The sequence below is a fragment of the Sus scrofa genome, chromosome 13 (genome assembly GCF_000003025.6).
Source record: "Sus scrofa isolate TJ Tabasco breed Duroc chromosome 13, Sscrofa11.1, whole genome shotgun sequence".
NCBI lineage: Eukaryota > Metazoa > Chordata > Mammalia > Artiodactyla > Suidae > Sus > Sus scrofa.
Window position 1 is genome coordinate 147,512,830 of NC_010455.5, and position 27,784 is coordinate 147,540,613.

General features: G+C 37.1%; 1 protein-coding gene across 1 annotated transcript in view; it reads left to right on the top strand.

The window, feature by feature from the left end:
* SLC9C1 (solute carrier family 9 member C1) overlaps positions 5,156-27,784 on the top strand; it is a 94,683-nt gene continuing 72,054 nt past the window's right edge. Inside the window, 7 exon segments of the mRNA XM_021070387.1 lie at positions 5,156-5,280; positions 9,969-10,101; positions 10,103-10,172; positions 11,558-11,658; positions 14,224-14,352; positions 22,604-22,769; positions 26,762-26,890. Of these exon segments, the coding sequence (XP_020926046.1) occupies positions 10,081-10,101; positions 10,103-10,172; positions 11,558-11,658; positions 14,224-14,352; positions 22,604-22,769; positions 26,762-26,890 (616 nt within the window). The 5' untranslated portion in view covers positions 5,156-5,280; positions 9,969-10,080.

The following is a 27,784-nucleotide window of genomic DNA, read 5'->3' on the forward strand; positions in this document are numbered from 1 at the left end:
GGTCATCCTGCCATAGCAGAAGGACACATATAGCCCAGATAGGGAGTATCTCTAGAGCATATATCTCTGGTGACCAAAGGGAAGTGTGCTGCTGGGTGGCATAGGACATCTCCTACATAAGGCCATTTCTTCAAGGTCAGGATATGTAACCAACCTACCAAATATGTAGATTTTTTAAAAAAGTAAATTAGGCAAAATGAAGCCACAGATGAAATAATCCTCATGATAAAAAACACAAAAAGAAGAATCAAGTGAAGTGAAGACAGGCAACTAACCTAATAAAGAGTCCAAGGTAGTGATCATAAAGATGCTCAAAGAACGTGGAAGAAAAGTAGACGAATACAGTGAGAAGTTTAACAAAGAGTCAGAAGATATAAAGAAGAATCAAACAGAGTTAAATATGATAATGAAATAAAAAATAAACTAGAAGCAGTCAACATTAGATTAGATAATATAGTAGAATGAATCAGTGAGCTGGAGGACAAAATAGTGGAAATCACTGACACTGAAAAGAAAAAAAAAGAGCAAAAAGAAATGATGATAGGTTAGGAGGCCTCTGAAAGAACATCAAGCATACTAGAATTTGCATAAAATGGGTCCCAGAAGGAGAAGAGAGGGAAAAAAAGGGACAGAGGAATATTTGAAGACATAATGGCTGAAAACATCCCTAACCTGGGAAAGGAAGCAGATATAGGTCCAGAAAGGACAAAGAATCCCAAGTAGGACTGACCCAAAGAGAAACACAAAGAAAACACATTGTAAGTTAAATGGCAAAAATAAAGATAAAGAAAGAATATTAAAAGCAACAAAGGAAAAGCAACATGTTACAAACAAGGGAACTCCCATAAGACTGTCAGCAGACTTTTGTTTGTTTGTCTTTTGTCTTTTTAGAGCCATGCTCAAGGCACATGGAGGTTTGCGGGCTAGGGGTTGAATTGGACCTGTAGCTGCTGGCCTACACCACAGCCATGGCAATGCTGGATACTTAATCCCCTGATTAGGGCCAGGGATTGAACCCTCATCCTCATGGATACTAGTAGCCACTAAGCCACAACAGGAACTCCATTTTTTTTTCCAGCAGACTTTTCAGCAGAAACTCTGCAGGCCAGAAGGGAGTGGCATGATATATTTAAAGGGATGAAGGGGGAAAACCTACAAATAAGATACTCTACCTAGCAAGTATTTCATTCAGAGTCAATGGAGAGATCAAAGGTTTTATAGATAAGAAAAGCTTAAGAATTCAGCATCATGAACCAGCTTGACAATAAATATTTAATGGACTTTTCTAAGCAGTAAAAGAAAGTCACAACTAGAAATATAAAAACTTACAGGCCAATTTCAAAAGTAAAAATCTCATTGGTTAAGGCAAATATACAGTAAAGGCAGTAAATCAATAACATATAAATGTATAAGGAAGGTTAAAAGACAAAGGTAGTAAAATTATCCATATCCACAACAAGTAGTTAAGAGGTACACACACAAAAAAACAGATGTAAAATATGTCAAAATCAGCAAGCATGGTGAGGAAAAATGCAGAGTTGTTAAAATGCTTTTGATGAGTTCCCTAGTGGCTCAGCCACTTAAGGATCCAGTGTTGTCACTGCTGTGACATGGGTTTGATCTCTGGCCTGGGACCTTCTGCATGCTGTGGGTGCAGCCCAAAAATAAAAATAAAGTGCATTTGAATTTAAAAGATAAGCAACTTAACCATGTGCACATATATATATTGCTATATATAAACCTCATGATAACTAAAAAACAAAAATTATGGTAGATAAACACATACAAAAAAGAAAGGAATCCAAACCAGACCCTAAAGATGACCATCAAAGCATAGGAATGAGAGCAAAAGAAGACAAAAGAACAACAAAACAACCCCAAAACAATGAACAAAATGACAATAAGTACATGTCTATTAATAATTACTTTAACTATAAATGGACTTAATGCTCCAATTAAAAGACAAGGTGGCTGCATGGATACAAAACCGAAGTATGTATATCTGCTGCCACCATGAGACACACTGTACAACTAAAAACACCTATAAGCTGAAGGTGAGGGGTTGGAAAAAGAAATTCCATGCAAACTGAAATGAAAAGAAAACCAGGGTAGCAATAATTACATCGGATAACATAGATATTAAAATAAAGACTGAACAAGAGACAAAGAAGTACCTTACATAATGATCAAAGGATCGGGCTAAGAATATTAAAAAAATTGTAAATATACATGCATCCAACATGGGAACCCCTAAATACATAAGGCAAAATTTATAGACATGAGAAAATTTTCTACATAATAGTAGTAGGGAACTTTAACACCCCACTTACATCAATGGATAAATCATCCAGACAGAAAATCAATAAGTAAATGCTTGTTTTAAATGACACTTTAGCCAGATTGATTTAATAGAACTCTGTAGAACATTCTGTCTAAAAGCAACAGAATACTCATTATTTTCAACTGTCCGTGGAATATTCTCCAGGATAGATCACATTCTGGGACACAAACTAGTCTCAGTTAATGTAAGAAAATTAAAATCATAACAAGCATCTTTTCTGACCACAATGCCTTAAGACTAGAAATCAAATACAGAAAAAAAAAAAAAAAGCACAACCAAAAATATGTGGAGGCTAATATATATGATACTAAACAACCAATGGATCCCTGAAGAAATCAAAAAATATCTGGAGACAAAAATTATCCAAGGAGTTCCCATCATGGCTTAGTGGTAACCAACACACTAGGATCCATGAGGATGAGGGTTTAAGTCGTGGCCCAGTGGTTAACGAATCCGACTAGGAACTATGAGGTTGTGGGTTCAATCCCTGGCCTTGCTCAGCGGGTTAAGGATCCTGTGTTGCCATGAGCTGTGGTGTAGGTTGCAGATGCAGCTCAGATCCCGAGTTGCTGTGGCTCTGGCATAGGCCGGCGGCTACAGCTCCAATTGGACCCCTAGCCTGGGAACCTCCATATGCCGCAGGAATCGACTCTAGAAAAAGACAAAAATAAAATAAAATAAATAAATCCCTTGCCTGGGTTAAGGATCTGGCATTGCTGTTAGCTGTGGTGTAGGTTGCAGATATGGCTCAAATCCTGCATTTCTGTAGCTGTGGCATAGGCCTGCAGCTGTAGCTCCTGTTCAACCCCTAGCCTGGGAACTTCCATATGCCATGGGTGCAGCCCTTAAAAAAAAAAAAAAAAAAAAAAATCCGAAATCCATGGGACACAGCAGCAAAAACATTCTAAGAGAGAATTTTATATGATCATTCATAGTTGATACTATAGAAGCAAACCATGACTATTTGTTTTCCACTGAACTCCACCCAAATAAATCAAAGAAAAGAAAAAATAAACCAATATGGTTACCTGTTCCTTGCTGTTATTGTGGTGGAATTAAGTGAGACTTAAGAAAAAGATGAAACAACAAAAATTAAAATAAAATAACTTTAAAATAAATGTCAATATCTTTCTCACAAGTGAATAGATACAGTGATTGCTTTATTTACTAATTTAATTCTAGCTCTAATAGAAAGCACCTTGTCTGTGATACTTAATATTTCCATCTAAATGTTATACTCAGAAAAAAGTCTTAACTTTTATTTCATTAAAACAGTATGCAAACTTTATCACTTTTAAAAGTCTTACTTAGTTTCCTTTGACTGGCCATCCCCCAAGTGGATTTACCTTATCAACTTTGTGAAGATAATTTCCTTCAACAAAGTCTATTATATTATGGCCACTACAAGTCCACATCTGAAGGCTCTGAATGCTTCTCTGACAGCCAGGAGGGTCATCTGATCAGTGATTCTTTAGCTTTTACTTCCATCTAATGGGTTCACCTTTCATTTCCCCACTCTCTGACCTCTCTGCTCTGCACATTCCTTTTTGTAGCCATCAAAATGGCTTCAGAGGCTTTGTATGAGTAGAATTATAAAGAAGAATCACATATGCCAAATAAGCACCTATATTTCAAAATCATTACAAATTTTCTCCCCAAATATTTATGATGAGAGTGGGAATACAAAAAATGGCTCAGGAGTTCTCTTGCGGCACAGCAAGTTAAGGATCTGGCATTGTCACTGCAGTGGCACAGGTTGCTTCTGTGGTGCAGCCTTCAACCCCTGGCTGGGGAGATTCTACATGTTGTGGGCCTGGTCAAAAAATTAAAATCGAAGTTCAAAAAATTGTCTCTTGATAATGCTACTAAGTAATTGCAATGAAAATATCCTTTTCTTATTATGTTTAGAAAAAGAAATGAGTCTATCATTACTCCTAAAAATTTCCTCAGATAAAGGAATCAGAAGCTAAAATCTGCCTTCCCTGTTTGTCTTGATTGCATTCTCCTACATGGCTAGAATAGTTTCTCTCTCTCTCACATACATACACACATACACAAAGACCTCCTAGCAACCCACATCCTCATGTTGCAACATCTCTATCATTCTACCTTATCCAGGAAACTCACTCCTACTAGAATTCTGGAAAAACAGTGCCCATTGGATCTTTGCCGGAAATCTACTGTTCCTATGCTTTAAATTGGTGTAACAATACAATTTCTAGAGGTTGCTTTCCAGTCTTGTTTATTTAAAACAAACAAACCAGGGCCTTAAGACTTCAAAGGTTGCCATATATGTGCAAGGGCAGCAATGCTTGAGAGCACCTTCTAGGACTGTATTTTGTCAGCCAATCAATTTGGGGGTTGCAAATCCTAAGCCAATAGGTGAAGACCAGGGGCGGGGCTTAGAGCAAGTAACTGTCAGTAAGGTTGCAGTTGGTTGTGGCTATTCTGGGGTGAAAGGTTAATTAGCTTTAGCTTATCACTTACATATTACACAATGCTCCTCCCGAAGCTGTGGATGGTGAGTCCTCCTCTAGCCTCCCCTTCAGAAAGTTGTTCTCCTCTGGTACTTTCTTTCTCAGCCTCTCATTAGAGAGGAACAAGCACTCCTCAGTATTCCAGCTACAGATTCAGCCAGCCATTCCTTCTTGTAGTTTCTACCTTTCCTATGGAGCCAATCAAGAACTTTGTTGATCAACCAGCTTCTCAGTCTGAATTTCTGCCCCTCGGTCCCTGCCGCTCCTCCATAACACTTCCCATATCAACTTCCAACTGCTCACCTGCCCGGTGTTTGTTCCCTTTGCTTTTTGAAGCCCTGAGAGGAAAGCAGGATGGTGCCACGGTGAATTCCCTCAGGTGTACGAAGCTGAGAGGGAGGAAGGGCTCATTCTGAGTGAAGAAGCCTTAGGAGGACAGCTGATTGCCCACCTTCAGAGTCTGTGAGTAAGCCGCTGCTGTGCTGTGTGGTAGGAGAGTTTTCTAAGACAATCCAACCCCAGTTCTTTATCTGTCATAAATCATTAAGCACTTTGCAGCTAGTGAAGATTACTGGGAGCCCACAGCGCCCTTTTCAGGATACTTCTGTCACCTAATTCCAGTAAAATGTAGTGATTAAAAGGAAGAAAAATTTCCCATTTTCGGGGACAGAGTGAATCCACTCCCTCAGAAAGAGAATTTCCCAAAGGTGGCCGTTGTGGACATATCCACATGCCATTTTTGAGATGACAGTTTTTAACTACACACAGAAAGAAATTGGAGGCATTAGCTAATTTACTGAAAAATTAATGCAGGAAAACTATGTGGCACTTTCAAGACAAACCAGTATTTTTTTCTTAATGAGACATGGACTCATAAACTTATTCAAAATTGTCAAAAGTCAATGTAATGAGAGGAAAAGTTTTAATTATATTGAAAATCTGTTTAATCTAAACTGCTACTTCTTTACCCATATTTTTAAAGTATCAAACTAGAGTAACATTTGCGTTTATGTGGTAACTTAATATAAGATCACTTCTTGGGAGAAAGATCTGTTAGGAGAATTTAGAGTAGAGGTTGAAGAAACCAAACTGAGTATTTTTCACATATTCACAGCCAGACTGTGAAATTCTGTTGAACTTGATATATATGATCAAGTTCAAGAGATAAAGGATAATTAAATTTGGAGTAATTTTATTCTTTTGTGAAAGGGATTTATTAGGACTGAATGTGTAAACACTTATTAAAGTTTTCAGAGAACCTTCTAGAAATGAGAAAAACATTTGGATCCTCACTTTTAGTTTGGAAAACAATAATTTCTTAACTGTATTAAATTCTGAGAGCATATAGGAATGTCTAACTATGACTTTTTTGGTCAGTCTGATTTGTTCCAGGATGCTTAGTCCTGGAGTAATAGTGGAAAAATTAATAAGTGAAACTGACTGTATTTTCCTAAACAGTTTGTTACTGAGAGAAATACCACCAGTCTATCACAATGTTCTTCCTGAATGGCACAGATTTCTCCTTGAGGAGTGCTTCTAAATAATGGCTTATCATTAGAATCACTGGGATGCTTTTAAGGTCCACAATACCCAGGCTGCACCCTAGAACAATTAACTTCTGAGGTGCTACCCAGGCATCTATTTTTTAAACTCTCTCAGTGATTCCAATATGTAACCAAGGTTGAGAATCTCTGTCTTAGATGGATAGCTGAGCTTGTTCTGCTCTAGCACTTCTATTACTATCAAGAGGCCCTGGGGAGTTCCCGTCGTGGCACAGTGGTTAACGAATCTGACTAGGAACCATGAGGTTGTGGATTCGATCCCTGCCCTTGCTCAGTGGGTTAAGGATCTAGCCTTGCAGTGAGCTGTGGTACAGGTCGCAGACATAGCTCAGTCCCGTGTTGCTGTGGCTCTGGCGTAGGCCGGCGGCTACAGCTCTTAATAGACCCCTAGCCTGGGAACCTCTCATATGCCGCGGGAGCGGCCCAAGAAATGGCAAAAAGACAAAAAAAAAAAAAAAAAAAAGCCCTGGTCTACTTCCACTTTTTGACATGTAAAAGTGAGACTAAGGAATATAGAAATCCATTGAGGAAAAACAAAACATACAAACAAAGCAACCCCTGGACATCAGGGAAGTGGTCTGACACTCAGAGCTAGGTCTCCCTCAGCATTACCACAAGCTGGACTGATGCTCGCAGTGCTTCTGTGTTGGACAATCTCACAGAACATCTACATCAGATGCAGTCACTCTGGGACCATGATAAATTGAGGCAAAAACACGTCACATGCAAGACACACAGTACCAAATATCCCATCCCTCATCTAAAGTGAGGGTCTGCTGCTTCTGTACTTATCACAGATTTATCCCTGTTCTAGTCTGCTTTCCCTATAGATTTATTGAGATACCTAATCACAGAATTGTTCTTGCTTTCTGACAGCACCTGTGTTGCAGTAAATGCTCACTTCCTTAGACCCTCTCCAAAATTACCCAGCTCCATAATTAGTTTTTTCTAACATCTTTTTTCTAAACCCCTGCCCTTGTTCCTTCCACACACACACACACACACACACACACACACACACACACAGATGCACACACACACACGGATGCACACAGGCACACAGTTCACCAGGGTGAATGTTCTCCCTCACTGAGACGTATAATAAACCAAACTTGTCAACTACAGATGTGTTTCTGGGATCTTTGCTGGAAGCGCACTGATACCCTCTCAAAAAACCTGATTCAAGAATATTGAAAAAATGCTGTGTTTGAAAAAGAAGTGAGCAATGCTGCCTTTGAATTGGGTGAACTGCAGTGGTTGCTAACCTTAGCTTCATATTAAAATCCCCTGGGGAGACCAGTCTGCCACCTGGACTGATTTAAATAGGAATCCCTGAGGAAAAGACTCAGACACCAGTATAATCATAGCTCCCCAGATAATTCTAAATACAATTATAAACACAGGGAGAGAAATTACACAGACTAGGAAAATATACAGATTAGAAAACTAAGGTCAACAGCAAGTTGCCCATAGTCTTTCACCTTGCAAACAGCAGACCATCAGGCCTTTGCACACAGGCAATCTGACCACAGAGTTGGCACTTTTACCTCAGTGCTAAAACAATACAACATCTGTAAACTGTGTTTGCAATACTCTTTGATGCTGGTGATATGATACCAACTGGTGAAAAGCTTAAAAAATGATTTTATAAGGATGAACCCAACTACGTAAATAAAACATCTAAGAGAACTAGATGACATGACATGCATAATTTTTTTTTCTGCTTTTGAAATGTTTGTTTACATATTTATTTCCAAAATGTCATCAATAGGCATGTATTCATTTATTTTTCTTTGAAATTATTTTATAATCAAAAAGGAGCATATAAGAAAGCATATGTATATGAAGTATGAAACTGAAAAAAGACATTGGCTGAATTATGAGAGGAAGTTTAGTAATAACTGATTGCTTAGCAAGGTGGCCAGATGAGATGCTAATAGCAGACACTAGAAAATGTTAAGTAAATATTATGAGAGACGGAACTGGAAGAATTCCCTGCTTGAAGTTTAAGACTGCTATGAAAAACTTTCCTCACCATGGAAAGCAAGTGGGGATTGGCATACAGCAGCTAATTACCTATTTCATCCAACCAAGATGCATCATAGCCCTGTGGTTCCTCTTCCGAAAAGTAACAGTGGGAACAAGTAACAACCCCCCTATTTTATTTATTTATTTAGAGCTGTCCCCATGTGGAGGTTCCCGGGCTAGGGGTTAAATCAGAGCTACAGCTGCCGGCTTATACCACAGCCACAGCAACTCTGATCCAAGTCGTGTCTGCAACCTATACCATACCTCACAGCAATGCCGGATCCTTTAACCCACTGAGAGAAGCCAGGGATTGAACTCTCATCCTCGTGGATACTAGTCAAGCTTGTTACCGCTGAGCCACATGGGAATTTCCCCCCTATTTATTTTTTATTTTTTTATTTTTTGTCTTTTCTAGGGCCGCACCTGCAGCATCTGGAGGTTCCCAGGCTAGGGGTCCAGTTGGAGCTGTAGCTGCTGGCCTACTCCATAGCCACAGCAATGTGAGATCCGAGCCTCATCTGCGACCTACACCACAGCTCACGGCAACACTGGATCTTTAACCCACTGAGTGAGGCCAGGGATCAAACCCACAACCTCAGAGGTTCCTAGTTGGATTTGTTAACTACTGTGCCATGACAGGAACTTCCCTCGCCCCCATTTTAAATCATTTGTTTTCAATATTTTTCTTAGGTTCCTGGGCTATAAAATATATATAAAATTTGGAGAAAACCTGACCCATCAGTATCTCAAAGGAGATGAAAGAAGGCTATTATTGAACATAATCATGGTCTATTAATTTCTGTCTTCATGGAACAACAAAAGAGAGCAGAATATTTTTTTCCTGCTACTATCTCCCACTTTGGAATAGTTGCCAGAACATGCTTCCAGAGGTTCAGATAAGCTGAGGGCAAATCGCCCAGTGGTTGTCTCTAGAGCTAAGTAACCTGCACCAGCTTGTGGTTCTGATGACTGGTTAGAGGAAAAAATTCTCTTTTCGGTGGGGGTAGATACTGGATAGTAATAGCTGAGTAGTGCTTGGCATCATAAGGTCACAGGATAACACTGGCTAGTTTCTAGCACTTGGGGTTGTATCTTTTCTATTTCATTTAAATAGAAAACATCATAGAAGAGGGAGGCATCCATAATATGGCAGAGCCTCAAAAATCACTAGAAATAACTAAGGAGAGATATAGGGGTGTTTTTTGTTTTTTGCTTTTTTTTTGTTTTTTGTCTTTTTGCCTTTTCTGGGGCTGCTCCTGCGGCATATGGAGGTTCCCAGGCTAGGAGTCTAATCGGAGCTGTAGCCTCCGGCCTAAGCCAGAGCCACAGCAATGCGGGATCTGAGCCACGTCTGCCACCTACACCACAGGTCACAGCAATGCTGGATCCTTAACCCACTGAGCAAGGCCAGGGATCAAACCCGCAACCTTATGGTTCCTAGTCGGATTCGTTAAACCCTGAGCCACGATGGGAACTCCGAGATATAGGGTTTTTATGGATTTTTTAAGAGAAGCTTTAGAAGTCTATCAAAAGGCAAATTTTACCTTCCTTTGATCTTAGGTGAGTTTGCAGAGAGAGTCATAAGATTTGGATTCAGACAGCCTGTGAGAAACAACAGGATGGATTCCCCTGCTTCTAATGCCACTTTATTTAAAAAAGGACTTACTAGCACATGGCAGGAATTTATCAGGAATATGTTCATGACAAATTCTAAGGAACTCCCTGAAATCATTCTAATATTGTCTTTGATCTGTACAGTCGGAGGTAGGTATAATTCTTTTTAAGTGTATGCTGTGGATATATTTTGTAAATGTCATCATATAGAATTAAGGAAAGTAGCAATAATAGGAAATTAGATTTTTGTTTCTAAATTCATACCTGTATCCCAAGTTTTTCAATCAAATGACTCCAACAGTAATTTGCCCCTGAGAAGAAACATGGCGAATCTGATCCATGTTCTTAACCTTGGTTGAGATCAAAGTATTCATACTTTTTTACTTGCTAGGCCATTGTTAGATGTGCAATGTGAAGAACTGAAGCAATTAAGCAGAAAATCAAGGGTGAGGGGATTTTACTGTTACCTGCAATATCATCAGCTATGGTTTCCTCCATATTTTATTTGTGTGTGTGTGTGTGTCTTTTTAGGGCCAAACCCGGATACTGGTCAGTTTCATTATTGCTGAGCCGCAGTGGGAACTCCTTCCTTCATACTTTAAAGATAGCTGTCCCACAGCTTTCTTCACTTGGACAAAGAATTTTTAAAGTGATAGGTTTTCTGGATGATTCAATTCCTTTTTATCATTTTGCTGGGGGTCCCTTAGGTTTTGTCCAAATGATAAATTATGCCCAGATTTTATGAGAAGAAAAGAACCCTGTAGATATCAAAAGAAAGCACATTTTTTGCATTCTTTGACCTGATTAGGAATAGTATTACAAAGAATCAGAAAACATTATACTGAGGGAATGCTGTGCTATTGCTCATTGCACTTTGAAAAAAATGATGAACAAAGTTAAACAAAGTTAATTATTCATTATAGGCTTTCTGATGGGTAGTAGGTAATTAGAAATAGGTAGTTTTTCTCATTGTTAAATTATTATTCTAACTCCTCATTGTTATCTTGGGAATCAGCCAGGGTATTTCCTGTAAGTTCAGTTATTATTAATCCTTCATTGAAAGATTGCTAAAGAAATGAATATCTGATTTATAGCATGTACAAAATTGCTATAAATTTTTTTTAGCAACCCAAGAGCCAATGGTTGCTAGCAATATTTACTAAAGAGTCTAAGGAAATGATATACTTCATAAACGAGGTAAAGCATGAATTTAGTGGATTACCAATTATACTGATTCTACATGCTTAAGTGTAAGAGAGGGTTTCAATTACAGGAATATAACAAGTAAGTGGTGGAGCAGTATTCATTGTCCTTAGTATTAATAAATCATATCAGGGAGCTCCCCTGTGGCTCAGCAGGTTAAGGATCCAGTTTTGTCACTGCTGCAGCTTGGGTCAATTCTGTGATGCAGGTTGGATCCCCAGCCTGGGAACTACCACATGCCATAGGTGTGTCCAAAAAGAAAAAAAAAAATCATATCAAAGTTCTATAAATGTGGCATTTCATTGCTTTTCAATAAAGACATATTTTTGCAGCATTTTTGAACCTACACTTGAAAGACTTTCCTGTTCCTCTCCCTGTGATATTATTTTTAATTGGATGCAGTTTTGAAATGTTAAGTTTTACATCTGACCGGGTATGTATACTAAATATGTTTTTATATATCTGAGTGTATCTAAGATTCATACAAATACAAAGATGGCTTAAGAAAATTTATAAACATATCTCATGCTCTGCCAGTTGATAGATGCTTGCGATGTGGCTAACATCAGATTAGCTGTGTAGAAAAAAGGAACCAGACACGAAAGAGCTGAAATCCAGCTAACTGTAGTCAAAATGGAGCCTAGGTCTGAAATGCAGTACTCCTGATTCAATATGAGTACAGCTCCTGGGAGTGTGAATAGCTGGGTATTTAAGCAAAGTTCAAAACCTTAGACAAGAAATTAGTAACAGGATAGAAGCCCAGAGAGACTTTGAGCTTCTGATACAGTACTCTAATAGTAAGACAGTTCTGACATTGAACCAGTCTATTGCCTTAGCAATGTTTCATGGGGTTCTCATAAGAATAGAGGCCACTCTAAGTGTCCCTGGCTTAAAATATATCAAGAAACCACATTGAACCTCTTACATAGAGTTAGAATTGAGGAACAAAGCAAACTGTATAGTCAAGGCAACTACACTGTTAGCATGGGAAGAGCAGGAGGCAGGTGGAGGACAGAGAATATGCTTACCACAAGTCATATAGAATGCGTTACTAACAGAGTAAATAGTCTTCTAGCCAGGGATTGGTGGCAAAATTTTTTCTGTAATAAGCCATATAATGAATGTTTTAGATTATACAGGCCATATGATCCCTGTCACAACTACTCAGCTCTGCCATTGTAGTTTAAAATTAGCCATAGACAATACATAAGCAAATTGGCATGGCTGTATTCCAATAATACTGTATTTACAAAATCAGGCATGAGTTAGATTTCACACAGGAGCAGTAGTTTGTCAATACCTGCCTAGTTTTTATCAGTATTTAAATGGAAATGTGTATGGAAATGATTGACTTTCCCAAAGAAATTTAACCAGTGATGTTAAAAAACATAATGGAAACCACATATCTGTACAAAAACCAGATGCAGAGTACAGCCTCATTTGTCATGAACAGGTTTTATAGCCATATGATTTTTGACATAAATGTGATTTTAAGTACTTAGAAATCTTAGTATTTAACAACAACTCTTTAAAGGAAGAGCCCATATGTCACAAACAGTGAAAAGCCTAAGATTTTATTCAACTTTCAGTCTAATATGTTAGCTTGCCACATTTTCATGGTCCTGGCAAAAGACATGGGACTTTATAACTCACAGCAACAGCAGAAGCCAGAGTATCTGCATTTTCTTTCTTCCTTTCTCTCTTTCTTTTCCTTGCTTCCTTCCTTCCTCCCTCCCTCTCCTTCCTTCCTTCCTTCCTTCCTTCCTTCCTTCCTTTCTTTTTCTTTCTTTCTTTCTTTCTTTCTTTCTTTCTTTCTTTCTTTCTTTCTTTCTTTCTTTCTTTCTTTCTCTCTCTTTCTCTCTCTTTCTTCTCTCTCTCTTTCTTTCTCCTTCCTTCCTTCCTTCCTTCCTTCCTTCCTTCCTTCCTTCCTTCCTTTCTTTCTTTCTTTCTTTCTTTCTTTCTTTCTTTCTTTCTTTCTTTCTTTCTTTCTTTCTTTCTTTCTTTCTTTCTTTCTTTCTTTCTTTCCTTCCACACCCTCAGCATATGGAAGTTCCCAGGCCAGGAACTGAATCCAAGCTACAGCTGTGACCTACATCACAGTTGTAGCAAAGACAGATAGAACCCACTGCACTGGGCCAGGGAGTGAACCCGCACCTCCACAGCAACCAAGCCACTGCAGTCACATTCTTAACCCACTGTGCTACAGCAGGAACTCCTCTGCATTTTCTTGTCCCTGTTCCATAAGCTCCACAGGGAGAAGCAAAGAGGACAAGATGAAACCTGCATACACAATAGGTTACATTACAGGAGAAGAAATCTGAGCTTAGAGAGCTTGAATATTTTATAGTTTTGGCATCTAGTAAAATAGCTCAGGAATTGTGAATCAAATACTGTTATCTAGGAACTTCAGAGAGGCACTAAAGCAGAGGATATATGAGGGAGGGGTCTGTCCCAAGAAGGCCACCTAGGGTCCTGGTTGGTTACAGATGTCCATAATAGGTTTTACAAATATCAATAAAATACTTTATGGTAAGCCCCATTAACTATGTCATGAACTGCATTAACATACTAGTCTCTATCCTTACTATTTTTCCATACACGTCTATATAAGCCATGGCTAATTATGCAGTTTCTGGAATTTGATCCTACTATTTACTCCTTTGTGGATTTTGTGTATCATGGTCCATCTACCTGAAATCTCTTTCTTTCTCTTATATGTCTGAAAATTTCCTACATATCCTTTAGTACTTATGTCAATGTGCCCCCTATATCTGTTCTTTAAAAAAAATAAAATAGGCATAAAGATTTCCTTTAACCTTTGCTCCAGTTAGCAATGATCTGGTGGAAAATTTGAAAGTCCAACATAGTTAAAACTTTAGCACTTATTATATTGTCATGTATCTTTTTATATTTTGCTAGAGATAGGAGTGTCTGACATATATTCCATGCTAATAGACCAATGAATAAATGAGAAAATAACAAGTTTTTATGTTATTAGGTCCAACAATATGTAGAGGCCATACAATGGATAGAACCACATTTATTTTTTGATCTATTTACACCAGTAATTATCTTCAATGTTGCATTTGACATGGATGTTTACCTGCTCCACAAGTTATTTTGGCAGGTAAGAAGTATTATTTTCAAAAATATTTTTCACTCATGAACTACTATGTGTTACCTATGTTCAGTTTTTTTTTTTACATTTTAAGAAAGCAACATATTGAGATATAATTTGCATGCAGTAGTTACGCATACATTTTGAGCATATAGTTTGATGAATATATCTGTTATATATACCTGTGTAACCACTATCCAAATATGTATACCTGCATAACCACTACCCAAACAAGATATAGAAATTGCTATAACCCTAGAAAATTTCTTCGAACTTCTTTTTTTTTTTTGCCTTTTCTAGGGCCGCACCTGCAGCATATGGAGGTTCTCAGGCTAGGGGTGTAATCGGAGCTGTAGCCACCAGCCTATGCCAGAGCCACAGCAACATGGGATCCAAGCCACATCTGTGACCTATACCACAGGTCACGACAACGCTGGATCCTTAACCCACTGAGCAAGGCCAGGGTTCGAACCCATAACCTCATGGTGCCTAGTCAGATTCATTAATCACTGAGCCATGATGGGAACTCCTCTTCGAACTTCTTTGGAGTCACTCCTTCACCAGTGCCTCAGAAAGACAACACCTGATCCATTTTTTTTTTCTTTATGATTCAATTTCATCTGATATACTTCAGAAATTCAGCCCAAATATTGACATGATTTTTAGCACAGATAGTCATTTGCAAAGTTATCAGGTACGTGTAAAAAGACTTTCTCATTACTTGTCGTTTCCATATGGCATATGTCATTTAAATATTAATTAGTACTCAGGAAAAGTAGGAGGTCATTTCTATAGTCTAATTATTAAAGTCTCAAATAAATGCCAGGTGAAAAAATTTGCAGACTAGTACAGACATTATTTTCAAAAGTCATTCCTAAGCAAGATAAATTGTATTCAATTAAATCGATTTTAAAAATCCATTAGGTATTGTTTTTAGCAGGTTTGTCAATATTTACATAACACTTTCATTGTCTGCCATGTATGACTTAGAGTCACAATCAAAAAGATTAAGTCTCTGCTTTGGTACCATTGTAGTTTCTTCTTCCCAAAAGTTTTTGCTTTTTATGAAGTCATTCATCAGTTTTTCTTTTAGAATTTATGTTGTTATGTCCTATTAGAAAATTGTTTGCTTAAACCAAGGTTACTAAGATTTTCTCCTGTGTTTTTTTGCTAGAAGTTTAGTTGTTTTAGATTTTAGTTTAGATTTATGATCCAATTTGATTTCACTTTTTTATATGATATGAGTGTTCAGATTCATTTTACTTTTTCATATGGACATTCAGTTTTTACAGGATCATTTTTCTTCTCCCAGTTTTATCAAGAAATAGTCAACACAGAGCACTATATAAGTTTAAGGTGTGTAGTATAATGATTTGACTTGTGTACATCGTGAAATGATTATCATAAGTTTAGTGAACATCTATCATCTCATACAGATACCACATTAAAGAAATAGAAAAAAAATATTTTTTCTTGTAATGAAATTCTTAAGATTTACTCTTTTAACAATTTTCATATGTAACATACAGCAATGTCACTTATATTTATCATGTTGTGCATTACATTCCTACTACTTATTCATCTTGAAATTAGAAGTTTGTACCTTTGGACTGATTTCATCCAATTCTCCCTCTTGTAGGCACCCCCCCCCCCGGCGCGCCCCGCCTCTGGTAATCACAAATCTGATCTCCTTTCCTATGAGTTTGTTTGCTTGCATGTTCACTTTTGAAATATAATTGATCTATACCACTACATCAGTTCTTTTTATACAACATAGAGATTCAATATTTTTACACTTTTCAAAATGATCATGATAAGTCTAATTACAATATGTCTCTGTATAAAATATATTGCATAGTCATTGACTATATTCCCCACACTGTACATTCATACCACTGGCCTTCAAAGCCAAGTGTTCTGGATGAATCATCTTCATGCAGTGAACCTCTGCAATTGTAACAGTCCTCCTAACTGTGGCTCACTTGCTGTGGGTACGGGTATGACTCTACCCTATCTCTGCCCCTTCTATCCATCTCAGGGTTTGTTCTTTTCATTTTTATTTTTTTGTAGTCTAGTTGATTTAAAATATTATGTTACTTTCAGGTGTACAATGTAGTGATTCATTATTTTTCGAGATTGTACTCCATTATGTTATTATAAGATAATGGCTTTAAGCCCCTGTGCTATCTATACAATACGTCTTATTTATTTTATACACACTATTTTGAGTCTGTTAATACCATACACCTAATTTGTCCCTCCCCTCTTCCCTTTCCCTTTTGATAACCACTAATTTGTCTTCTATATCTTTGATTCTGTTTCTGCATGTACATTCCTTTGTATTATTTTTTTAAGTTCCACACATAAGTGATATTGTACATTATTTGTCTTTTCTGACCTATTTCACTATTCATAATTTCTCTAGGTCCATCCACATTGCTGCAAATAGCAGAATTTCTTTTTTTGTTTTTGTTTTTTGGTGGCTTGAGTAGTATTATTTTGAATATATATGCCACATCTTTATCAGTTCATCTGTTGATGGGCACTAGGGTTGTCATGGTTCTTGATACCTTCAGTTATAGATCTTTTCCGCTACTTTGTAATTGTAATTTTGATGTGCCTGCGGGAGGAGGTGAGCTCAGGGTCTTTCTACTCCCCCATCTTTGCCACTGCCCTTTATATTCAAAAATTTAAAAATATTACTCCAAATTATAAAACAAAGAAGACAAGGAAAAAGTATGAAGTGTGGGAGAAGTAAATTAAGCTTTATATTTTAGTGAATAAACCACATCTTGGTAACTGTTTGGCATGTTGAAGACTCAGAAAAGAAATGATGTTGTGAGCCCCTTGGGAAGTCCCAGGAAAGAAATTATGGAGGAAAAAGTAATTCAAAAAAATTTGACTGAAAGAACCTAAAGCTAGTTATAATTTTAACTCAGAGATACTATCAGAGAACTATTAAATATACTAGGTCTAGTAAAAGGAAATTGTTGATAAAAATCATGTTTTAAATACCCACCTTCTGAAACTTTCCACACCCATATATGGAGAGAGAGAGGGAGAGAAATACTCACAGAAACAACAATAACCCCAATTCACAAACTATTATGATTTTTTCTTTTCTTTCTTTTTTTTTTTTTTTTTTTTTTTTTTTGTCTTTTTGCCTTTTCTAGGGCCACTTCCCAAGGCATATGGAGGTTCCCAGGCTAGGGGTCTAATCAGAGCTGTAGCCACTGGCCTACACCAGAGCCACAGCAATGCGGGATCCCAGCCGCGTCTGCAACCTACACCCAGCTCAAGGCAACGCCGATCATTAACCTACTGAGCAAGGCAGGGATCGAACCTAATCATGTTTTTTGAGCCCCTCAAGACATTTGGAAAAATATTCTAGATTTAAGCAAGATGTGTATTTATTTCAGAGTAATCAAAACAATTTTGTAAGCATAAGGCCATTACCTAAAATACATTAGAATCAAAACTCTGAAAATAATTTACTCTTTAAAAAGAGTCCAGGCAAATGAAATTCAAACAAGGGACAAAAGAAATGAAATTGAAAAGAAGAGAAATACAGTTTGAGCTGGTTCTGGTGTTCCCTGCTGAGCTGTCTCCTGAGTCTGTTGCATTCATCTAGGGGTCAGCTGAAGTAGAATAAGCTAGATGACCACTCATGTGTCTTTTGGTTGCTACTGTTAGTATTGGCTATAGGCAATGGGTGTGACTATGATGCACATATCTCATGATCCAAGCAATTATTCCAAGCTTCTTCACCAGTGCTTTCAGAGTCTTAGACATCTGGGAGAGGGAAGGCTTGAATTTGCCAGTGCTTTTAAAAACAATTTTTTTTAAAGAAGTATAATTGATGTACAATATTTTATAAGTTACAGGTGTACAATATAGTGATTCACATTTTTAAAAATTACTCTTCATTTATAGTTATTACAAAATATTGACTATTCTCTGTGTTGTACAATATTTCGTGGTAACTTGTTTTATGCATAGTATTTAGTGCCTTTTAATCCTCTACCCATATATTGCCCCTACCCCTTCCTTCTCCCCACTTTTCAAGTCTCTACTTGCATCATATTTGCTCTTGCTCCTTTTAGCCAAAGTGAAGCACAAGACTAACACAAAGTCAGCATGGGAGCTAACTACTCAATGTGGTGGATTTAGGGAGCAGAATTACTGCAGCCACTTTCGCAAACAATATACCATTTGATTTATTGAGGTATCAATAGCTATTTGGTGGAAAAACAAGGATTTGGGCCTCCTGACCCTGAGTCCTTCTATTTCCAAGCCTCATTTTAATTTGTTTCTCTGAACAGTTGTTAGTAATATAATTCTCTTGATCACCCAAACTTTAAATTGAGAATTCAGCCATCCTAGAGGTAAATTACCTAGGAGACTTGATTTTCTTTCACCATCCTGATGCTACTGTCAAGCTTTAACCACCAAAACTCCTTGTCAATAGTGTCAGGCCTCAGTAATGCCATATAAATGCTATCATTGTCCTGCTAATTCTAAGAATGGGTTAGAAATCTATGATTATGTAACTTAACCAAATCACTCAGGACTAGCACCCAGGCCTCCTGAGTCAGAGTCCAGACCCAACTCATTCTGTATGAATATCGCTGTACAAATAAAAGAGCAAAATAATCAGAAGATAAGTTTTAATATTTTAGCTCTTCTAATTTTTTTTTTTTTTTTTTTTTTTTTTTTTTTTTTTTTTTTTGCTTTTTAGGGCTGCACCCATGGCATATGGAAGTTCTCAGGCTAGGGGTGGAATTGGATCTGCTGCAGGCCACAGCCAAATCTACAGCCACAGCAATGCGAGCTGCATCTGCAACCTACACTGTAGTTCATGGCAAAGCCATATCCTTATCCCACTGAGCAAGGCCAGGGATTGAACCCTCATTCTCATGAATACTAGTCAGGTTCATAACCTGCTGAGTCACAATGAGAACTCCTGAATTATTTTTTTTTATTAACTGATTTTGGGTTTATATTTCTCCAGTACCTACTGCAACTCCTCATTGCATAGCAGGTGGTGAATAAATGTGTAATAAATAAGAGAGTGAAAACTTGTGCTTTTTTCATTACAAAAATATATGATTTTTCTGATGTAACAAAAGTTGAGATGGAAATCTGGGGTTATTATTTGATTTTACTTTCTGGAGAATTTTTTTAAGTGGAAGTGATCAGTAATTATACTGCTGGTGGCTCTGTTTATTGGTAAATCTTTTCAGAGGATATATTAGTAATCTCCATGGAAAGCCCCCAAATGATGCATGTCTTTAATTTTCTTACTGAAATTCTAAGGAAATAATTAAGGAAGAATGATAAAGTTTAGTCATAAAAATCCATCTTTCTTTTATATTACTATTTTTATTTTGTATTGGCAGTAAGAGCACTTTTTTCAACATCATTATGAATTTCTTTTTTTTGGTCTTTTTGTTTCCTTAGGGCCGCACCTGCAGCATATGGAGGTTCTCAGGCTAGGGGTCAAAAGCCACAGCAACACGGGATCCAAGCCGCACCTTCGACCTACACCACAGCTCGGGGCAATGCTGGATCCTTAACCTGCTGAGCTGAGCGAGACCAGGGATCAAACCCATGTCCTCATAGATGCTAGTCGGGTTTGTTAACAGCTCAGTCACGATAGGAACTCCATGAATTTCTTATAGTTATCCTTTTTTTTTTGTTTTTCTTTTGAGACATAATTGACTTATAACATTATATTAGTTTCAGGTGTGCAACATAATGAATTGATATTTGTATGTGTTTCAGAATGATCAGCAATGTAAGTCTAGTTAACGTCCACCACCCCACAAAGTTACAAATTGTCTTTCTCATGATAAGAACTTTTAAGATCTATTCTCTTAGTAGCTTTCAAACATGAAATGGATTATTGTTAACTATAGTCACCATATTGTATATTACATCCCTATGCCTTATTTATTTTATAACAGGAAATTTGTACTTTTTAATCCCTTTTACCCTTTTCACACCACCATTCCCACATCCCACCCACTGCCTGTCTTTGGCAACCATCAATCTGTTCTCCATATCTATGAATTTTTTGTTGTTGTTGTTGTTTTAGATTTCACATATAAGAGAAGTCATATGATATTTTGCCTTTCTCTGTCTATTTCACTTAGTGTATGCCCTCAAGATCCATCCATATAGTCACAAATGGCAAGATTTCCTTCTTTTTGTTATGGTTGATACTATACCATATATAGAATTTGATATATATGAATATATACACACACACACATATATCAAATTTTGCTTATCCATTCATCTGTAGATGGACATCTAGATTGCTTCCATATTTTAGCTATTGTAAATAATGCTACAGTAAACATGGGGTGTAGATGTGAATTCTCATAGGTACTTTAAGCTGGAATCACCACATTTTCCCAAGTCCATTGGTAACAAAATCTTAATAAATAGCCACCACAGGTAGAAAAAGAGAAAGTAGGAGGCAATGTGAATTCTCATAGGTACTTTAAGCCAGAATCACCACATTTTCCCAAGTCCATTGGTAACAAAATCTTAATAAATAGCCACCACAGGTAGAAAAAGAGAAAGTAGGAGGCAATGGTGGGAAGGCCGAAGGCCAAGTTCCTGTCCTTGAATAACAGAATTTCTCTTCCCATCTTCCCTCTGGTCCTCTGCCATTTCTATACATTCTTTCTATTATTTTGTTTTCTCTTTTTTTCCCCTCCTCTGTAACTTCTTTCTTTTTTTCTTTTTTCTTTTTTTTTATTTGTCTTTTGAGGGCCGCACCCGCAGCATATGGAGGTTCCCAGGTTAGGGGTCTAATCGGAGCTGTAGCCGCCAGCCTACACCACGGCCACAGCAACGCCAGATCCAAGGTGTGTCTGTGACCTACACCACAGATCACAGCAACATTGGATCCTTAACCCACTGAGTGAGGCCAGGGATCAAACCTGCAACCTCATGGTTCCTAGTCGGATTTGTTTCCACTGCACCGTGACAGGAAATCCTGTACCTTCTTTCTAAACTTGTGGTTTTTTTCCATGTTAATATGCTATCTCTCAATTTTCATGCATCTTTAAATATGTGTATATATATGTGTGTGTGTAAGTATATATATTGTATATATGCATATACCTTTACACATAAGCATCTATGTTCAATGGCCTTATCAAAAAAATTAAAAGTTCCTTTATTCTCTGTTATGTTTCTCTGTGCTATATAGTAGGACTTTGTTGTTTATCCATTTTATATATAGTAGTTTGTATAAAAGTTCCTTTTAAATTATAATATCGTATTTTGCCGAGACCAGCTCAGCAGGATGGGGCTGAAGAACGGGTGCTATGGAACTTAAGGAAAAAAAGTTAACATAAAACAAGACACAGAGACATTTATCTTAGGTAAAGGTGGGAACCGGGGGACTCAAGTTCTCAGGGACCAAGAGCCCTGCTTCAAGAAACCACACTGGTTTTATTGTGCTCTTGAGGATTATGTCAAGCGAAAAAGGGGGTTGTAGGTGCAGGATATAGGTTTTTTAATAATTTTAAAAGTCACTTAGCTGGTAAATGGTTAAACTTTTTACTCTAAACTATAGGCATTTACGAATCATTAGCATTTGAGTTAGCTATCTATGCATAGCATTTCAGAGAATCCTCACTGTGCTTAGGCAAAAGGGCATGCCTATTTGTGGCAACCCTGTGTGCCTATGTTTGCACCTTGGTTCTCTTTTCTAATGCATATTCTGTTAACAACCACTCATAAACCACTTGGTCATGAGGTTCCTCTTTCTCTTATTCTTTAGAGGACATATCATGCTTGTGCAAATGGCGTGCCATTCTGCACAGGTCCGGTGCAGACCATTGTATTATGTCCTCATTCAGCAGAAAAACTCATCCCCTTAGGTCTTTGTTCTTAGGCTTAAGTCATTTACCATCACCGTGACTGTTTGTCAAGCAGGAAGACAGGACAAAGTATGGAAGGACAAGATGGAATTTTCATCAAAAAGGCTAAGAAAATATTATAAAAACATGTCTTGCAAGAGTATTTCCTATAACTGGTGTGTCTTAGGTCCTAAGACTCTCATTGTAATATTTGTCCCTTATATCCAGAGTTAAAAGCACATAGCTGTTAAATAAGGTAACTTAAAATTTCACTTTGATGGACTGAATGTAATTCTACATCCCCAATATCCTGATTATCTGCTTTTAAAAATGGAATACAACTGCAATCTGATTTTTCTACCTGTAAAATTTCTTTGCAGATACTTTTAATTACAGTTCCTGGCTTTTTGATTAATTATACCTTAATTCTTTGGTATCTGGCATCTGTGAATAAATTATTTCTGAAAACTACCCCATGGTTATTATTTTCAGCTATCCTTGTGAGTTCAGATCCCATGCTGACTTCAGCTGCTACAAGAGACCTTGGTAAGTCTATTTTTCTCTTTTCCTATATTTCAAATATATTCCTTGTTTAAGTTGTCTAGTTTTAAGATCTTTTGCTCACTGTAGCTTTTCACTATGTGAAGTAAGATGCTGGGACACTGGGAATTGAGCATAGAGATTCAAGTGGTGATGTTTGGAACAGAATGAAATGCCAGTGATAGGCTTACTTATTATTTTCAGTCTTGCATTCAGTTGTGAAATAGAGAAGAGCATTGTTTGGAATCCTTGGCTTTAAACATGCTTCTACGCTGAGCCAACGGAACAGCTTGGGGGGGCATTACAATATTGTGTATACACTGTGGTGACATTTCTATTTCTCAATATCTCTTTTCTGTTGAAAACACACTCCTAGAGGAAAACATAGGCAGAACGCTCTTTGACATAAATCACAGCAACATCATATTTGATCCACCTCCTAGAATAAAGACACAAATAAACCAATGGGACTTAATTAAACTCAAAAGCTTTTGCACAGCAAAGGAAACCATTAAAAAAATGAAAAGGCAACCCACAGAATGGGAGAAAATCTTTGCAAATTATGCAACAGACAAGGGTCTAATCTCCAAAATATACAAAAACCCATACAACTCATCAACAACAACAACAAAAAAACCCAACAACCCAATTGAAAAATGGGCAGAAGACTTAAATAGACATTATTCCAAGGAAGACATCAGGAGGGCCAACAGGCACATGAAAAAATGCTCCACATCACTAACTAATAGATAAATCAAAATCGAAACTACAGTGAGGTACCACCTCACACCAGTCAGAATGGCCATCAGTAACAAGTCAAAAAATATCAAATGCTGGAGAGGGTGTGAAGAAAAGAGTACCCTCCTTCACTCTTGCTGGGAACGTAAATGGGTACAACCACTAAGGAAAACAGTATGGAGGTACTTCATCAACCTAAATATAAAACTACCACATGATCCAGCAATCCCACTCCTGGGCATATATGCAGACAAAACATTCATTCAAAAAGACACATGCACCCCTATGTTCTTTGCAGCACTATTCACAGTAGCCAACACATGGAAACAACCTAAATGTCTATTGACAGATGAATGGATTAAGAAGATGTGGTAATATACACAATGGAATATTATTCCGCTATAAAAAAGACAAACTAATGCCATTTGAAGCAAAATGGATGGAACTGGAGAGTCTCATGCTGAGTCAAGTAAGCCAAAAAGAAAAAGACAAATATCATATGATATCACTTATTTGTGGAATCCAAAATATGGCACAGATGATCCCATCTACACAACAGAAACAGATCACGGCCGAGGAGAACACACTTGTGGTTCCCAGCAGGGAGGGGAGAGGGAATGGGATGGATGGCAATTTGGGGTTTCGGGATACAGATTGTTATATTTGAAATGGATGGGCAATGGGGCCCTACTGTATAGCACAGGGAACTGTGTGTGATTGGGTCACTTTGGTGTACAACAGAAATTGAAGAAACACTATAAATCAACTATACTTAAATAAGTAAATAAAATTAGTAATAAAAATGAGTAAAAGTAAAATACCAAGTCAATATAACCCAGGAAAAATCCAAGAGCTTCATTCAGAAAGAAATAATAACTTAATTTGTGTTCCCTCAGTTACTATTTTTCTTTTTTTAGGGCCGCACCCATAGCATATGGAATTTCCCAGGCTAGGGGCCAGATTGAAGGTACAGCGCTGGCCTACACCACAGCCACAGCAACGTGGGATCTGAGCCATGTCTGTGACCTACACCACAGTTCACGGCAATGCCGGATCCCCCATTCACTGAGCAAGCCCAGGGATCGAACCAGCATCCTCACGGATACTAGTTGGATTTGTTTCCACTGCGCCACAACAAGAACCCCTTTCAGTTTCTTTATAATAATGAGAACTAGAACATTTATTTTAAAGTAGAACTTTAATATGGCACAAACATGTGCACTCTCTCGCACACGGTCTTTCTCTATTTATAGCCTGTTAAAGAGGAAAGAGCTATCTGAGGCAAGTAGATATAGGGTAGGGGAGAACTATCACATGTACCTATACAAATAAAGAAAAGCCAGCTCTTCAAAACAAAGAGATTACGTTTGAAAGGTAAGATTTTAGAAGAAGAACATGCCAGCCTCTATCCCCCAACCTTGCTTTTATGGCACTCTGTCAATGCCAGCCTCTTTCCTACTCAAAAGATTCGGGGGGGGTTCTGTGTTATCTGAGAGAATGCCATACTTCTCAACTTTATAATCTCAGGATCTAGTTAGTTATTCCACTGGTTTCCTGGCCTGCCATTGTTGAATTTAAATAGTTTCTTTGGATTAATTTGCAAGATTATTTTCATAAACTTTGGCCATCTTACCATTATTTTTGGAATTTTATTTTTCTCCTCACATTCCATCTTTTAAAAATTATTTAAATAAAATATTTTTTTCTCGGCAACATTTTTGTCTGAGTTTTCAATGCGAGAGTTTTATATATTTTTTATTGAATTCTCTAAAATAAAATCTGCCCAGGTCAATGAATAGAATACATCAGTACAATCACATTGTCTTGAGTTTAATATGGTCTGTTGACTCCTCTTATGATCCTTGTCTGTTATTTATTTCCAAATACTGACATTTTCTTATAGCTCCATTTTCTAAAATGGAATCGTTGTACAATACTATCAGTTAGATTTTGTTTTTGTTTTTGATTGGAAAAAACAAAAACAAAAACCCTCCAAAGCACAGTGGCTTGAAACTATAAACATTTTTTTCATTTCTTATGAGTCTGGCAGTTCTGATGGTATAGGCTGGGCTTCACACATCTTGGCTAGTCTCACTAATGAATCTAGAGTCAGGTGGAAGGTCACCTGGAGGTTAAGTGATATAGGATGGCTTCAGCTGGGAAGATCTACCTTTCTTCCATGTATTTCTCACATTCCTCTAGAAGGGTAGTCAGGGAATGCTGCAATGATGGTGGAAGAGGTCCAAGTGAGAGGAAGCAGAAATGTTTCTAAGCCTCTGCTTGCATCAAGTCTCACAGCAAAATGAATCTCATTGGCGAAAGAAACTGCTGGTCTTACAGTAGAGGGTATGGATGCAGTGAGAGGTGAAGAACTGGACTAGCAAGGCAACTGAACTTCCACAGGAACAGACTGCCTTGGCTTTTCTTTTCTTTCAACACCATATTTACTCTGTTAGATTGTGATCATAATTATAGTGATTGGTTCACAAAAAGGGCTTTTACCATTTGCTTCATACTATTTCCTTCCCATGGACACTTTGAAAATCATTAATGATGCTCAAAGTTATAGTTTTGCCCCTTCAGGCACATTGAATAGAAAGAAAAAAAAATGATAATTGATGGATATCTAAACTTAGAATATCATCATAAGTGGAGGAGAATTAAGATGGGAGTAGATAATATCAAAGTGCTTTCCATTCATGGATCTTGATTTCTAAAACCATTGAAAGTGATGTATGATAAAGTCAGACAAGTCCTAATTATAGTGAGATGATGTGGATAATTTTCTTAATACTTTGCTTAGGTACAATGGTATAAAACCTGGGTTTATAATTTACTTTATCCTTCCACCATCATTTTTTATCTTATCCTAAGTGCATAATGTAAGTATCTAAATAGGCCAAGTCTCATAATTTAAAAAATAATAATAAATTTCATTTTTTCATCTATGCTTTGAAATAAGAAATGAGAGGTCTAGTTGATTACCTTGCTTATATAATCAACCACAATTAATTTGGTTGATAATTATGATGGTCTAGACTTAATTTGTCATTGATACATGATGAAATTCCCTTGAAGGGAGTTTACAAACATGACTAAATAATTTAAATTACTTTATTTTTAATATATATTTAAATATGAAAGAAAAGAATATGATATAAATCCATAGCTAAGAATACCCTTCTACTTGCTAAAATTTTATTATTTAATATTGAAGAAGTTTTTCCTATCTTAAGAGAGATATTTTTTTCCTTCTGTAGGACTTTCTAGAGGCCTCGTCAATTTAATTAATGGAGAAAGTCTGATGACTTCTGTAATGTCTTTAATTATGTTTACTAGTATTGTGGATATTAATTCTGGCATGCAAAAAATGATAAACAATTCCTTAGGTAAGAACTTATTTTTTTTCTTAATTTCTTAAAATTAGAATCCTGCATTTTCTGAAAGCTGACATGGACTTTGTAATACCTTGCATTAAGTTATGCTTGTACACACATAATCATGATTTACTCTTTACAAAGAATTGCCACACATCTCTTATTTTAATATTGGTTTTGTCGTGAGGCTGAATTGGGACTTTTTCTGAGGATGCAGCATTGTAGAAGAAAGTATGTTTGACAAGAATGAAAGATGTTGCTTTTCATGTGTTGAAGATAACTTAGAAGAAAATGCAGACAGTTCATCCACAAGTGGTGAGAGGAGGTGACTTCCCTTCCTTTCACCTTTGGACTATCTTCCTGCAGGCAACACAGAAAGATGTCAGCTCTAGGAGGAAGTGTGAATTATATGGCCATCTACAAGTCCTGAGAGCAGTACTTACAAGTAGAGAGATTGCAAGGTGCCCATGAGCTCATTTTCAACATTCAGATATCCCTGAGACATAAGTGGTTTTTTTTCTTTATCATATGTGTATGTGTGCATGTGTTTCTATAAAATAAATGATATATGCACACTATAATGAGTGATTATAAAATATATAGATGAGTAATTATCATTCAGGACAAGAAATATACAAGCAATCCCATGAGCATTTTAAAACCCCTTCATGATCAAAACCCTATAGTTTCAGTGGTTCTTAGAGTGCAATCTCTGAGTTGTTGGTGGGAAGGGTCTACAGGATCTTTTGAGGGTGTCCATGAAGTCAAATATTTTCGGAATAATACTCAGAAGTTATTTACCTTTTTTTTCATTTTTTTTATTACTCAAATGAATTATCACATCTGTAGTTGTATAATGATCATAACAATCTGATTTCACAGGATTTCCATCCCACAGCCCAAGCA